General features: G+C 42.5%; 1 protein-coding gene and 1 pseudogene across 1 annotated transcript; both read right to left on the bottom strand.

The window, feature by feature from the left end:
- Positions 1-1170: 1170 nt before the first annotated feature.
- On the bottom strand, positions 1171-12076 carry LOC118810145 (glutathione S-transferase A4-like). Its single transcript, XM_036573705.1, has 6 exons — positions 11872-12076; positions 11740-11791; positions 7645-7777; positions 7410-7551; positions 3046-3171; positions 1171-1788 (listed from the first exon to the last, which is right to left on the bottom strand). Exons 1-6 carry the CDS (start codon positions 11956-11958, stop codon positions 1657-1659), a joined length of 672 nt encoding a protein of 223 aa, XP_036429598.1. The 5' UTR covers positions 11959-12076; the 3' UTR covers positions 1171-1656.
- A 2156-nt stretch (positions 12077-14232) lies between these two features.
- LOC118810143 overlaps positions 14233-15653 on the bottom strand; it is a 2690-nt pseudogene continuing 1269 nt past the window's right edge.

The raw sequence follows: 15653 nt of genomic DNA, 5'->3' as shown, positions 1-15653 counted from the left end.
CATTGTTTAGGAGCCTCAGCCTGCAAGCACACACATAACTAGTGGACCATAACTTTATTTTTCATGTAAAAAGCATTTAACACTTCCTTGTTTAGTCACGATTATAAATAACCTGTTAAGTGAAAGGAACTTCTTGGTATTCTCTTGATCAATTAAAAAATGGAAAAGAGGGATATGTTAATTGATGTGATATGATGTAATCAGGAGCATTGCCAAGTGTGTTTTAACTTACAGAAAATGGTAGAATTAAATGCAATAGCTTAAAGCTAGTGATTATTAATTTATGTAATCGTACATTAATGAATTGAAATAAACTGAAATGGCTGATGAAGGAGGATGTGGCACTTTTAGAAGAAAAACAAAGGTGTTTGTCACAGAAGGCCGAGGCTGACTAAAGAAACGAAGTGTATGTAAAACGTATAAAATTGTTAGTTATAATTAAACTGAGTGAAGTCAGAGTTGCATGTGACTAAGACAGACCAGGTGAGATGAGGGCACCCCCTCCAGATCAGAATAAAAAGGGTTTGATTTTTCCTGTTATTTGGTGTTTAATTAATTTTCTGTTTTGTATTAGGTTTTATTTTTGAATTATAAACATGCTGAGAAACATTCCTGAGTTTAGGTTGTATTGTTCTGACCTTTCTGTATTTTTAACTTTGCCTTTTTTTCCATGTTCCCTGTTTGGATTTTGTCTGCCTGATCTGATTTTTGTTGTTTTTCTGTCTTTGGATTTGGCCTCTTTTGGATCTGATCTGTGCCTGTTTTGTGACAACGACTCTGGAACTCAAACCAACTAGAAAAGCCTTGTTTGTTTCTTTTATCTAGAGGCGTCTGACTTTTTATAACATGTAAATGAGCTCTGTTCTGATTGGCTGCACTGTATCATACCTCAATCAACAACCAGGCTGGGCTGAAACACTCTTTATAACTTCAGCTTGAATGGGCGGGGCTAAACTGATATATGCCATAGTAGACAAACTAGTCAAAACGGGCTGTTTTGAGCTTAGTTTCCACATATTCAATGTACAGACTGTGGAGTGAACGATATGTTTTGAGGAGCAATATGAGACTCAGCCTGTTGAATTCATACTCCACATGGCAAACAAACAGGGGGCACCATATCAATAAGGCCACAGCTCTTATTCAAATAATTGAAAAAACACAAGCAAACAGTTTCTAGAAATACATTTAATGCTGGAAATGCACAGATATAACAGACATATCAAGACTTGCAGTCAATGTAATAAACACTGTTATTGCACAGTCACTCATTCCCTACTGGCTGCCTTGCCTACCTATTTGACTACATTATGCAGTGTAATGATTACACACAGCTATTGTAGAGATAATCCTGTACCTGGCTCACTAGGTTGACAGCGTACATGAAGTCATTCAGTAGCTCATCTGAAATTGAACTCATTAGTACTAACAGTACAAGTGTATTATTAGTTTATGTCAATGTAATAACAATGTCCAAAGCACTATAGGTCACCAGGGCTTCTGTATGACTGACACTTGCAGATAAAACTCAGAAATGCCTGTAGCACCAAACTTTTACATAATCATTCCTGTAGCTATAAACAATCCCCCCTTCTACATAAGGCACAATTAGACATCTAAGTGCTTTACTGATTTGTGAATGTTCTCAACAGATTCCTACTTGAACAAATGGCTCAATACATCCATTACAGTTTTTACATAGACTCCATCGGGCCGAGGCTTTCTCTGGCTGCCAGGCTGCAGAAATTTGCTGATTGCTGGAATGGCTTTCATTCTCTTTTGGAATGCCTGAAACAGGAAACAGTAGAAAGTAGGTGAAGTGTTTCAGTGGTTTCATGAAATACTTTGGCCGGGCCTTTGTTCAACAACAGACGAAGGTCAAAGACTGACGGCTGCAGATTTACATTCCAATCCTGCAGGAGCACTCCTGATTCTACTGGTCACAGCCTCCAAACAATCAGGTGTGCGCCTGCTCGTTTGGGATGAAACTCTACAGTCACACCACCCGTTGTGGATAAGCCTGGACACTGCTGCTCAAAAGTGCCGACTGGGGTGCCACTACTAAAGCAATAAGCCAAGAGAGGCTGTGGGTTACTGTGATTTTATCACAGGGAAGATAAAATCGCTGTAACCCACTGCCCCAAGTGGCTTATTGAATTTAGAATACAGCAGCCAAGATAAAATATATTAAAATGCACAATGTTTCAGATAATTATTTAAGTTATTATTGATAACCAACAAAAACAAGTTTTCCGCCAAGAAATGTAGTTCCTTTAGAGTACGGTATTGTTGCTAAGCAACCATTGACCGCTGAAGGAGGAGAAGAACGTTGGGTCGCCCATCACTGTAAACTGCAGACGTTTCATGATTTTTAAATCTTTTTTCGTTTAACAGTGAACATATGATAACACAGCACTGTTTAATGCAAATACTTTCAGTTTGTAAGTACTTTTTGGTCAAATTACCACCGCGAGTCGTCTGCCAGCCTGACAAACGGCTCCCTGCTCCCTACATAGTGCACTACGTAGGAATTTAAATACTGACTCCTGCAGCCCAACAATGCAAAATGTTGCTAAATATAGACATTCAGGTGACGTTCTTCAGACTTTCATATTGCCCTTTTTTAGTGAATCGCATTGTGCATACTGTAATTCAAGCCTGTGATATTAATGTTGGAGTTGTTTAGCATGTTTGCTATCTTTTAGCCTGTTGGCTAACTGACCAGCCAAGTTCTAGATAAGAAAATAAGTTTTCAGACTCAGTTTAAACAAAAACAGCTTCTTACTTCATCAGTACACTCGGTGCTCCGTGCGATCAGCATTACAGTCAAAGACCAATCCATTAACAGCAGAAGGGTTTTTGTTCGTGCCGCAGTAATACAGAGCTTAAATTTATAAGGCATTTTGCTGTATGTTCTAATGAGCAACCCTGAGGGATATTAGAGCCTCTTACACAACGGCCTTTGTGAGAGTTTAGTCTCAGACTTCACTGTAAGCTGCTCTACAGTAAAGGTGTGTTCTACACGAGTTTCCACACGCAGCTCACCTGGATGTTGGGGAAGGATGACAGTATTGTGGGCAACTCCTCTTCCAGCATCAGAGAGGCTTCAAAGAAGTTGACATCAGCACAGCTCAGCTGGTTACCCACGAGGAACTGAGAAGCACCGAGAGCCTGAAAGACGTACAGCACACACAGTTCAAAACAGGACATAAATACAAGGCTTAGAGGGGAATTTCACTGATTTTCCAAAGTTTCTGCACAAGTAAATGTCTAAGATGTAAACAAAGCCTTTCAGAGTGGTCTGATGTGAAACGCTCCGTTCTAGAGAAACTTACTGACTCAGCTTTTCAGTGGTGGTGATGGGAACCAGACATCTGCCTCTAAGAACCTCCTCATAGAAGGTTATTACAAGACATTACTGTTACGGGACTGCGGGGAGGCGGACCCAAATGCAGAAATGAAAACCAGTGATGAAAGAGTGTTAAATAATATACATTTTTTTGGGGCAATGGAGTGCGAGGTTGCCACGTTGCAGTTGAGGTGACCCAGAGGCAGTCTCAAACCGCCAATGTACTGATCGGTGGTCAGTGGAGTTACCACTGTGCCACTGGGAAGCACAGGCGACAATGGGTAAAACACCTCAAGGCAGGGGAAATGAAAAGGCAGGAAAACGGCAAACAAAAGAAACGCTGAAAGCAGCTCAAACAAAGGCTGAGCTAGAAACGTGAAATAAAAGATAATGAGAAAACAAAATACACTTCCACTGTAAGCAAACACCTTTTCTTTTGCTTGGAGCAGTTTGTAGCTCAAGTCTTTTTTTTTTTTAATTTTGGGGCAATTACTCTCTTTGTTTTTTCCAGTCGCCTTTTCTTTACTTTTCTTTTTGTTTTCTTTTCTTTTTGTTTAAATACCCACCTGGGCTGTGTACCATACCGGTCACCCCTCTACAAAGGTGTGACAAAGTGCTGCTGTTTGCCACAGCCTTAAGTAGAGGAGTCTGTAGGTGTGTCGGGTTAGGCCTAATCATCCCGAGGGCTGCTGGGAATTGGTGTTCCCTGAAGTTATGGCAGGCAGCCGGCGGTGCAAGCTGGACCCTTACAATTACAAATTATTAATACGCTGCCTTATGTCTGAAATACTGACTTACAATAGTTTAGAGTTAAGATTTTGGCCTGAAACATATTTTTAAAAACTCATTCATGATGGAGAGACACATTTCCACATTATTAACGTTACATATAAAAACTTGTGGTTTGGGAAATCTAAGTCTGTAAGTTTCCCTACAATGAAGCACTTCATATCACACCACTCTGAATGACTGTATTTAATTCTCCACCACTAAATTATGCAGATTTTATCAATTGAATTATCATCATCATCATCATCATCATCGTTAACCACTTAGTCCAGCTAGGGTTGCGGTAGCAGTTGGGAGAGCAGAGAATCCCAGACGACCCTGTCCCCGACAACTTCCTCCAGCTCATTCCCGGGGACCTAGCGGGTCCTAGGACGACCCCATGGTCTTGACCCAGTAGGCCGTGCCTGGTACACCCCCACCGGGAGGCGTCCAGGGGGCATCCGGATCAGATGCCCGAACCACCTCAGCTGGCTCCTCTCAATGCACAGGAGTAGCGGCTCTACTCCAAGCTCCTCCCGGATGGCCGAGCTCCTCACCCTATCAAATAGAGTGTAGCCCACCATCCTGCGAAGTAAAAGCTCATTTCCGCTGCTTGTATTCGCGATCTCATTCTTTCGGTCATTACCCACAGCTCATGACCATAGGTGAGGGTCGGGATGTAGACTGACCGGTGAACAGAGAGCTTCGCCTTATGGTTCAGCTCCCTCTCTTTACCAATACAGTCCGGTACAGCGACCACATTACTGCTGCTGCCTGTCCCAGCCTGCAGTCGATCTCACAATCCCTCTTCCCATCACTCGTGAACAAGACCCCGAGATACTTAAACTCCTCCACCTGGGGCAGGTCCTTTCCCCTTACCTGGAGTGGGCATACCATCCTTTTCCGGGCTAAGACTATGGACTCAGACTTGGAGGTGCTGATCCGCATACCAACTGCTTCACACTCAGCTGCAAACTGCTTCAGTGCCCGCTGGAGGCATCCATGTGATCCAGCCCAAAAGAACAACATCGTCTGCAAATAGCAGAGACGCCACCCTCCGGCCTCCACACATAATGCCCTCCTGACCACGGCTACACCTTGACACCCTGTCCATGAATATCACGAACAGAAGTGGAGACAGGGCACAACCCTGGTGGAGTCCAACGCTAACACTGAAAGAGTCCGACTTAATGCCAAGTATACGAACACAGCTCTCGCTCCGGGAGTACAGAGATTGAATGGCCCAGAGTAGCAGCCCTGGCACCCTCAACAATCCGTGAGAGAGTGAAAAGCTGGTCCATTGTTCCACGGCTGGGACGGAATCTGCATTGTTCCTCCTCAATCCGAGGTTCAACTATTGGTCGAAGTCTCCTTTCCAGCACCTTGGCATAGACTTTCCCAGGGAGGCTGAGCAGTGTGATACCCGATAGTTGGCACACACCCTTCCGGTCCCCTTTCTTAAAAATAGGGACCACCACTCCGGTCTGCCAGTCCAAGGGTACTGTTCCCGAGGTCCATGCAATATTGCAGAGGCATGCCAGCCACGACAGCCCCACAATATCCAGAGCCTTAAGCATCTCCAGACGAATCTCATCCACCCCCGGTGCCTTGCCACTGAAGAGCTTGCCAATTAACTCAGTGACCTCCACTAGGGAAATGGAGCTTGACATGCGAGAAGCCTCTGGCCCTGACTCCAGTGAGGGAGGCATGTCTCCCAGATTAAGGAGTTCCTCAAAGTGCTCCTTCCAGAGACCAGCAATATCCTCATTTTAAGTCAGAGTTTCTCCACCCCTGCCGAATACAGCTTGGACGCAGCCACCCTGACCGCTCCTGAGTCACCGGACAGTCGTCCACAACCTCTTTGAGGCCGACCGAAAGTCTTTTTCCATGGCTTCTCCAAACTCGTCCCACGCCCTGGATTTTGCTTCTGCCACCTTTTTTGCCGGTCGGTACCTATCTGCTGAGTCGGGAGTCCTCCGGGCCATCCAGTCCCTAAAGGCCTCTTTCTTCAGCTTGACGGCCTCCCTCACCACCGGTGTCCACCAGGTGGTTCTTGGGTTACCGCCCTGACAGGCACCCACAAGCTTTTGGCCACAGCCATGCCTGGCAGCTTCCACAATGGAGGTTTTGAACAGGGTCCATTCAGACTCCATGTCTCCTACCTCCTGCCGGACATGAGAGAGCTCTCCCGGAGGTGGGAGTTTAAATCATTCCGAACAGGGGCCTCCGGCAGTCATTCCCAGCACACCCTCGCTATTCGCTTGGGCCTACCGGGTCTGACCATTAGTCTTCCCTGCCATCTGATCCAACTCACCACCAGGTGGTGATCAGTCGACAGCTCAGCACCCCTCTTCACCCGAGTGTCCAGAACATACGGTCCCGAGTAGATGAAACGACAACAAAGTCGATCATTGACCTTTCAGCCAAGGAGCTCTGGTACCACGTACACTTATGAACATCCTTGGGTTGGAACTTGGTGTTCGTTATGGACCATCCATGCCTAGCACACAAGTCCAATAACAACTCACCATTCGGGTTTAGATGGGGCAGGCCGTTCTTCCCAATCACACCTCTCCAGGTCTCCCAGTCATTGCCAACATGAGCATTGAAGTCTCCCAGTAAGACTATGGAGTCTGTAGGAAAAATGGACACGGACAATCGTGTCACCGGGACCTACCCCGGAGCCAGGCCTGGGGGTAGCGTCGGGCAGCCCACGTAACCCGGCCGGGCTCAGCCCGAAGAGGCAACGTGGGGAGACCATGTGGGCCCACCACCCGCAAGGTCCAGTATGGGGGAGCGGTGCAGTGCCGTACTGGCAGTGGGAGATTGCGGGGGGGCCCTTGGTGGCCTAGGCCCCTGCGGCAGAAACTGGCTCTTGGTATGTGGAATGTAACCTCACTGGGGGGGGAAGGAGCCGGAGCTTGTGCGGGAGGTTGAGAGGTACCAACTAGATATAGTTGGGCTCACCTCCACCCACAGTGTCGGCTCTGGAACCAAACAGGGTGAGAGGCGCCGGGCGGGTGTGGGGATACTCATGAGTCCCCGGCTGGCAGCCGTGCAGTTGGAGTTTGTCCCAGTGGATGAGAGGGTCGCCTCAATGCGAGTTAAAATCGCAGAGAGGAAAACTCTGACTGTCGTGTGTGCTTTTTTTCTGGAAAGGGTCCCGCCTACAGGCTCCATAGTCTTACTGGGAGATAAATTCAATTATGATTTATTTAATTATGCAGAATTTCCCCTTTCATATGCAGTCAGACCTGCTGTAGAAAAGTGTTCATAGTGAGGAGCTGCGCACCTTTTCAAAAGCTGGAAGAGTGCGGAGTTTGGCTTTGACCTGCAAATTTTCCAGCTGATTCTGTTTTTTCTCTGGTGGTACAAAGGGCAGTGGCAGCATCATGTCCATGATGTCTCGAGCAGCCTCGGCATACATATCAATCCTAGAAAGAAAGGAAAATGGGACATTATTGATCTGCATGGATCCTAGCAGGCCTGCTAAAAATTCCCTTATAAATTCATAATTTCATACTCACATAACTCTCTCTTTAAGGTCCTTTCCATAGAGGTTATATTTCTCTGCTATGTAATTCATGATGGCCTTTGACTGTACCAGCTTCATTCCATCCATTTCCACCATTGGAACCTGGTGAAACAGTAGAGCTCCATCTGGAGTTCAGATAAGAAATACTTTTAGGATCACCAACCATATCAGTGGTACTCTATGAAAGAAAATGTTTATAAAAGGTATATATAGTATATTATAGCATATATAGCACCAAAAAGGGTTCTATTGTTAAAAGCTTGACAATAACAATAGCAAAACTCTTTTTGGTGCTATACAGAACCACGTACAACACATTCTCCATCAGTCTGAAGAATGATTCCACAGTGCAAAGAACCATTTAGGCATGAAATGATTCTAAATAAAACCCTTTCCTTTACTAAAGACCCCTTGAAGAACCACAAGTCCTTTACAGAACCACTGCAAGCTTAAATGGTTCTTTGTATTGTGAAATGGTTCTTCCTAGGTTCCGTACAGAACCTTTATGAAATGGTTCTATATAACACTAAAAAGGGTTCTTCTATTGTTAACAGCTTGACAACGTAACAATAGCAAAACCCTTTTTTGGTGCTATACAGAACTGTATCCAACACATTCTCCATCAATCTGAGGAATGGTTCCACCATGCAAAGAACCATTTAAGCATGAAATGATTCTAAATAGAACCATTTCCTTTACTAAACAACCCTTAAAGAACCACAAGTCCTTTATAGAGCCATTGCATGCTTAAATGGTTCTTTGCATTGTGAAATGGTTGTCCCTACATTCCATATACACCCTTTTTTAAATGGTATTGATAGCACCAAAAAAGTGTTCCTCCATTGGTATAGAACCATATACAACACATTCTCCATCAATGGTTCCACCATGCAAAGAACCATTTAAGCATGAAACGGTTCTAAATAGAACCATTTTCTATGTTCTAGGTTCTATATAGCACCAAAAAAGGGTTCTTCTATTGTCACAAGCTTGACATCGCAACATTAGCAGAACACTGTTTTGTGCTATAACGTTACAAAACTGTATCCAACACATTCTCCATCAATCTGCAGCATGAAATGGTTCTAAATAGGACCCTTTCCTTTACTGAAGAACCGCCGAAGAACCGTCTTTGAGCGTAAGACTGCTACATGTGCCCCAGGGAAAGCTACCGCAGTAAAGTCGTCTCGCGGTTAGCGATTCGGATTTCTGTCGGCTGTAACTCCGGAATGCAGTGACCTTCATCCACAAACACCGGGGCGCTTTGATTAGTCCTGATTTGTGAATTCAGATGACGTCATGTTCCACGCCAAAATCCGCCAATATTGCACATCATGGTTTTATTTTCTAAAGCTTATAACTTCAAAAGGTGAGCTCTCAGATGAATGAAACCAGGGTCAGACTGACCAGACTGATTTAAGAAAAATTTCACAGCTCTTCTTTTGCCCGACCTCGGCAAGTGATTTTCAACACAGATGACTTCAACATCTATGAAAATGTGTTTGACTGAGCGGAGCTCGATTCGTGAAAAAAACCACAAATGGATTTCGCTTTAATTCCACATACAAACATTATCAGTAACCTTGAAAATTCCCTTGTTGAACATATTACTTGATTTGGAAAATTACTCACAAACTGATTTTGTGATACTTTATTGTTTTATACAGGTCTATTTCCATTACCATGCATACAAAATCGGATATTTATATCATTTACCCAAACATTCACACAGTGATATACATGTAAGGAGATGAAAACAGGCTAGAATTGTTCGTCAGTCATTGATTAAAAAACACTATAATAATCAAGCACTGCATGCATGCACTATTAAAGTCATGTAATGTTGGTTTTCATCTGATTTGTGAAAACTTTCACAAACACAGTTTGGTATATTTGGGTGATTTATGCAGTTCTACTCTCACTTTCATGTGTAACAGCACAGTAGTTCAGCTTTCGGTGGCATTTATAGAACATTAGTGCGTATAACTTTAATAACATTATGTATAGAAATAACAGCACACCAATATTAACTTTTCTGATTTGTGAAATATTTCACAAATACATGAACGTCTATCAGTCCTTTATTTATCAGTTTTTGCAATAAAATGCTGAATATTTGGAGGGCTTGACTCAAAATGCCATGTACACTTACAGTAGCAATGATATTTCACTTGTTTTAGCCATTACCTGAGTTGTGAGAACTTCCACAAACACAGTTTTATATGTTTTATATATTTGAGTGATTTATGCAGTTCTAATCCCATTTTCAAGTGTAACAATACAGTAATTTAGCTTTTGGGACCAAATATGAAATGTTACTGCATATATCTTTAATAACTGATCATGTAGAGAGATGAATGTAGGATCAAAACAACTCACCTGACATCTCAGACATTTCACTGTTTTTCCTACCTCCTGTCATGCTTTTGTAATTCACTGCACTTTTCCAATGAAAAGTCTGTCTTTGGAGTCATTTTTAAAATATAGCAATTTTTATTAGCAATGTTATTAACTTGTTTTAGTTATTAGATGATTTGTGAAAACTTGCAATGTTTTATAATATGATGCTTACATTTTCTTCTGTGAAATGTATTCCAGTTAGTCAAACACTGGCACAGCAATGCATATAACTTCAAAAATGTATTAAGCCAAGTAACGAAAGCAGGCTTTAATCAGTGCTGCAACTTGAGAAAACTCTCTATTTTAATTTTATTCATTATTTTTTATTTAACGTTTTCATTTACTCCAATGGCGTATGTTTTTATTCAACAACATCAAATGTCTTTAGATTTAAAAACATTCAATTGTACAAAATGTGCAAAGCATTTACAGTAACATCAAGGAAAAACACACACATTGACCAGCCACTCAGTTAAATACACTTACTTTGCACCTACAGTCATTGTCCATTTTAACAGCCCCACTTACCTTATTGGAGAATGTTGCAGTTCTACAGTTTCAGACTGTAGTCCATCTGTTTCTCTGCATACTTTGTTAGCCCTTTTCACCCTGTTCTTCAATAGTCAGGCCCCCCCACAGGACCACCAGAGAGCAGGTACTATTTGGGTGGTGGATCGTTCTCAGCACTGCAGTGACACTGACGTTTAGGTGGTGTATTTGTGTACTACTAGAACTGCATAAATCAATAAAACATACCAAACCACGTTTGTGAAAGTTTTCACAAATCAGATGATAACCAGCATAACATGACGTTAATAGTGCATGCAGTGCTTGATTATTATAGTGTATATATTTTACATTGTGTTCCAAAGTAAAAACCACATTTTTTCAGCTTTTTTTTGAGCAACAGCTTTTTAATCAATGACTGACGAACAATTCTAGCCTGTTTTCATTTCCTTACATGTATATCACTGTGTGAATGTTTGGGTAAATGATATAAATATCCGATTTTGTATGCATGGTAATGGAAATAGACCCGTATAAAACAATAAAGTATCACAAAATCAGTTTGTGAGTAATTTTCCAAATCAAGTTCAACAAGGGAATTTTCAAGGTTACTGATAATGTTTGTATGTGGAATTAAAGTCCATAGTCAGATAGTCTTATTCCTAAGGAGATACAGCTGTATGTAGCAATCAAACACAGCCAGATCCATTTGTGATTTTTTCACGAATCGAGCTCTGCTTAGTCAAACACATTTTCATAGATGTTGAAGTCATCTGTGTTAAAAATCACTTGCCGTGGTCAAAAACTGCTTATATTTCACTTCCCTTTCTATGCTCGCGGTCTGCACTGGAACACGGACGGGCAAAAGAAGAGCTGTGAGATTTTTCTCAAATCAGTCTGGTCAGTCTGACCCTGGTTTCATTCATCTGAGAGCTCACCTTTTGAAGTTATAAGCTTTAGAAAATAAATCCCCGATGTGCAATATTGGCGGATTTTGGCGTGGAACATGACGTCATCTGAATCCACAAATCAGGACTAATCAAAGCACCCCGGTGTTTGTGGATGAACGTCACTGCATTCCGGAGTTACAGCCGACAGAAATCCGAATCGCTCACCGCGAGACGACTTTACTGCGGTGGGAAAGCTCTTCATAAATGACAGTGACCAAAGCAGAACCTACCATTCACCATTTTTTCATATTCCTCCCTTGTGGTCAGAAACACCTCTTCGAACTGTGAATGCAATAAGAAAACGCATGAATATCTACAGTCTCTGTGGCTCCCTTTAAAAAAATGCTCAGCCTGTTACAAACCTCAACACCAGCAACAGCCAACAGCCACCTTATGGACTCCATTTTCCCTCGTCCGTCAAAGTAATACAGCACGACTTTTCCTGACATGTTGATTCAGAAATAAATGCTTTTTAGATAGAAACAATCTGCGATCACTACACCTGCACGACCACCCAGCCGACGAGTTGTACAGACTTCTTGCAGACCCGAGTATTTAACTCCGACGCTGCGTTTTAACCAATGAGAAACTTCGCCTCATGAATATTAATACAGTGGTAGCCAATGGCTGAGCGGTAAACCTCGCATGTGATTTTGTGCCAATGCTTGCATAACCACTAAAGTGAAATAAGGTTATATGAAATGTGTGAAATGTGAAGAGAGCATAAGATCAAACGCTGCTTCGCGGTGACTCATATTTATGGGCGGCATCCTGAAATGATAACAACAAAAAAATCAACAGTGACGTTGATCTGAATGACACTGCAAAGTTCGCCGTGATCTGGCAGTTCTAGCAGAGCCGATTTAGGAGGAGCCTGGCCACTTCCCACCCCCCCAGTAAAGCGAGTCCTCAGTGAATGGGAGTGAATGGAGCTCAACGGCTAAAAACTAAAAGTTAAAATACTTTCTAATCTCTCGCCCAGAACGTTTCTTTCATTTTAGACAGTAGAAGGATGGATTTCACTAAAAAAAACCCAAAGAAATCTCACCTGTATGTTTCCTTTTTTCTACAGTAAATGGGTTTTGGGCAGCAGGAGGCGGGCTTTACTGCTAGTGTGTGCTGATTGATTGGCGAGCGGAGCAGCTCATTGGCTGTTCGCGCTCACTGACGTCATGGACGTACATGAGGCGCCGTTTTAAACTCCTATAACTCGAGTTTAAAAGCACTTAGAAACATAACAGCGGTGTTAAAATACTTTATGCTGTTCTGTGTTCAAGAAATGAACGAATTCTTTTACATTTAAAATGTTTCAGCATTTATAAACTATGATTTTGCTCAAATGCTCCACATCAACCCATTCATTTTGGGCTCATTCGGGAGCGCCCTCTAGCGTTCGAGAAAACGGGAAGACACTGCAGAGTGGGAATTCTCCTCTCTACAGGTTCTCTGGTTCTAGCCCCCTACTCGTTCTAGCTCTAATCAGAAGCCGAGTGGACGCAACGCTTGCTGTGGAAATAACAGCATGGAATTGTTTTCCCCACTGCACACAAACACAGTATCGTTGTTTAGTTTGATCGATGATTTTACTTATTCGTATTAAATGCAAATCAAAACGCAGGTTGTGACAACACAAGACCACTGCATGAACCGCTGTTGGGCTAAAACGTTTGGGGAGCAGCTCCACAAAGAAGAAAGAGCAAAATAAAACCTTTTTCTAATCACCAATCGGTTTCAGTTGTGAGAGGAAAGGTGTAAATAAGTATTTTTCATCATCTAATTTTGTTGTTCATAAATGTTCATAAATATAAGTTTGGCAAATTAAAAGTCCTTTTTCCTGTATATATATATATATATATATATATATATATATATATATCATCAGTGGAGCGGACTGTTCAGACAGTTTTAACGAGCTGTAACTAGTGAACTGGCTAACTAAGCACACCGTGAGGGGGTTGGGGTGACCTTATTTTGCAGTGTTTACATTTTGTGGACTTTTGTGGACAGCTGTGGTCTGAAATATTTAAAAAAGTGATTCAAAAGGAACTGTTTCTCTTTTACTCTGTGCAAACCTAATACTAGCCAGCTAGCCAATGTGGGCAAGCTATTATTACCCACGGTGTATCTTGTTTGTTTACAACTGATGATCCTGTTTATAGCCCATTACCCACTTTAATAAAGTCATTTCATTTATGCTTTGTAATTGTGTTTACACTGAGAGTCTGGTACAGGAAGAAAAGCACAAAGCAATTCAATTACACAGCTGTGTCTAATGTAAAAATCTGGTTTTTAAATTGCACTTTGACAATCCTCCTGCAGTCAATGTAATAAACACTGTGATTGCACAGTCACTCATTCCCTACTGGCTGCCTTGTCTACCTATTTGTCTACATTATGCAGTGTAATGATTACACACAGCTATTGTAAAGATAATCCTGTACCTGGCTCACTAGGTTGACAGCGTACATGAAGTCATTCAGTAGCTCATCTGAAACTGAACTCATTGGTATTCACAGTATGTGTATTATTAGTTTGTGTCAATGTAATAACAATGTCCAAAGCACTATAGGTCACCAGGGCCTCTGTGTGACTGACACTTGCAGATAAAACTCAGAAATGCCTGTAGCACCAAACTTTTACATAATCATTTCTGTAGCTATAAACAATCCCCCCCTCCACATAAAGCACAACTAGACATCTAAGTGCTTTACTGATTTGTGAATGTTCTCAACAGATTCCTACTTGGACAAATGGCTCAATACATTCTTAATAGTCTTTACATAGACTCCATCAGACCGAGGCTTTCTCTGGCTGCCAGGCTGCAGAAATTTGCTGACTGCTGGAATGGCTTTCATTCTCTTTTGGAATGCCTGAAACAGGAAACAATAGAGAGACGTGAGGTCACTGGTTTCATGAAACACTTTGGCCGGGCCTTTGTTCAACACACAAAGTTCAAAGACTGACTTCTGAAACCTCTAAAGAAGACGTGCCCAGTCGTATCCGCAAACGGCTGTAGATTTTTGTTCCAGTCCTGCAGGAGTGTGATATGCGTGATCGCCACTTTGATGGTGTTGTGATTAATAAGTGGTCTGGGGGCTCCCCATTCAACACACTTGGACGTCAGTACTCAACTCCACAGTTCTCTGAAGTTTATTGTGGTTTTGCACACAAAAATATTTACACTCGCGAGAGAAAGATTTAAAAAACAAAGCTGTAATCAAATGACTCAGCTGACCCCGCGGTCAGCATCCGGCAGCCATTTATCTCACACAGAACTAAAGCAATTCTGCTCTATTAGGTCTGAGGCTGCAAAGCCGCACAGACCTTCCCCAAGAATACCTATCCCCCTCCACTGCCCCCCTTCCCTTATAACCTGGTAGCCCCTCCCACATTAGTTCTGGGTCATACCATTGTTCAAAGTCTAGAAGTGACAAGAGAACAAACAATACACACATACATCACCTATATACATACAATGCCCATTTTCCTTCATATATACATCTGCACATGCAACTTAGAAACAATATTGCCAGGTTAGCTATATTTAACATCATATTTTTCTCTTTACAGGTACCAGTGACCTGGCTTCCACCTTACCTGGAACCCCCTGGACCTCAGGTAAGTAGAAGTTTGGATTGATACAATTAAATGTCTGTCATAATAAAAGTCACCTTAGTGTCAATGGAGGAAAGAGGTGAATTGGAGTAACATCATCACAAGGAGCACTACTGATTCTACTGGTCACAGCCTCCAAACAGTTGGTCAGGTGTGCTCCTGCTTGATTGTGGATAAGACTGGACGCTGCTGCTCAAAAGGGCCAACTGGGGTGCAATTATATAAAGTTAAAAGGCCTTTTGCTGAATATTCTAGTAACCACACTAATAAACTTTCAGCCACCCTGAGGGACATTAGAGCCTCTTTCATAACAACGGCCTTTGTGAGAGTTTAGTCTCAGACTTCACTGTAAGCTGCTTTACAGCAAACGTGTGTTCTCTGTGTTTCCACACGCAGCTCACCTGGATGTTGGGGAAGGATGACAGTATTGTGGGGAACTCCTCTTCCAGCATCAGAGAGGCTTCAAAGAAGTTGACATCTGCACAGCTCAGCTGGTTACCCACGAGGAACTGAGAAGCACCGAGAGCCT

This window comes from Colossoma macropomum, unplaced genomic scaffold, assembly GCF_904425465.1.
Source record: "Colossoma macropomum unplaced genomic scaffold, Colossoma_macropomum, whole genome shotgun sequence".
Lineage (NCBI taxonomy): Eukaryota > Metazoa > Chordata > Actinopteri > Characiformes > Serrasalmidae > Colossoma > Colossoma macropomum.
This window is presented reverse-complemented; position numbering and strand designations above follow the sequence as displayed.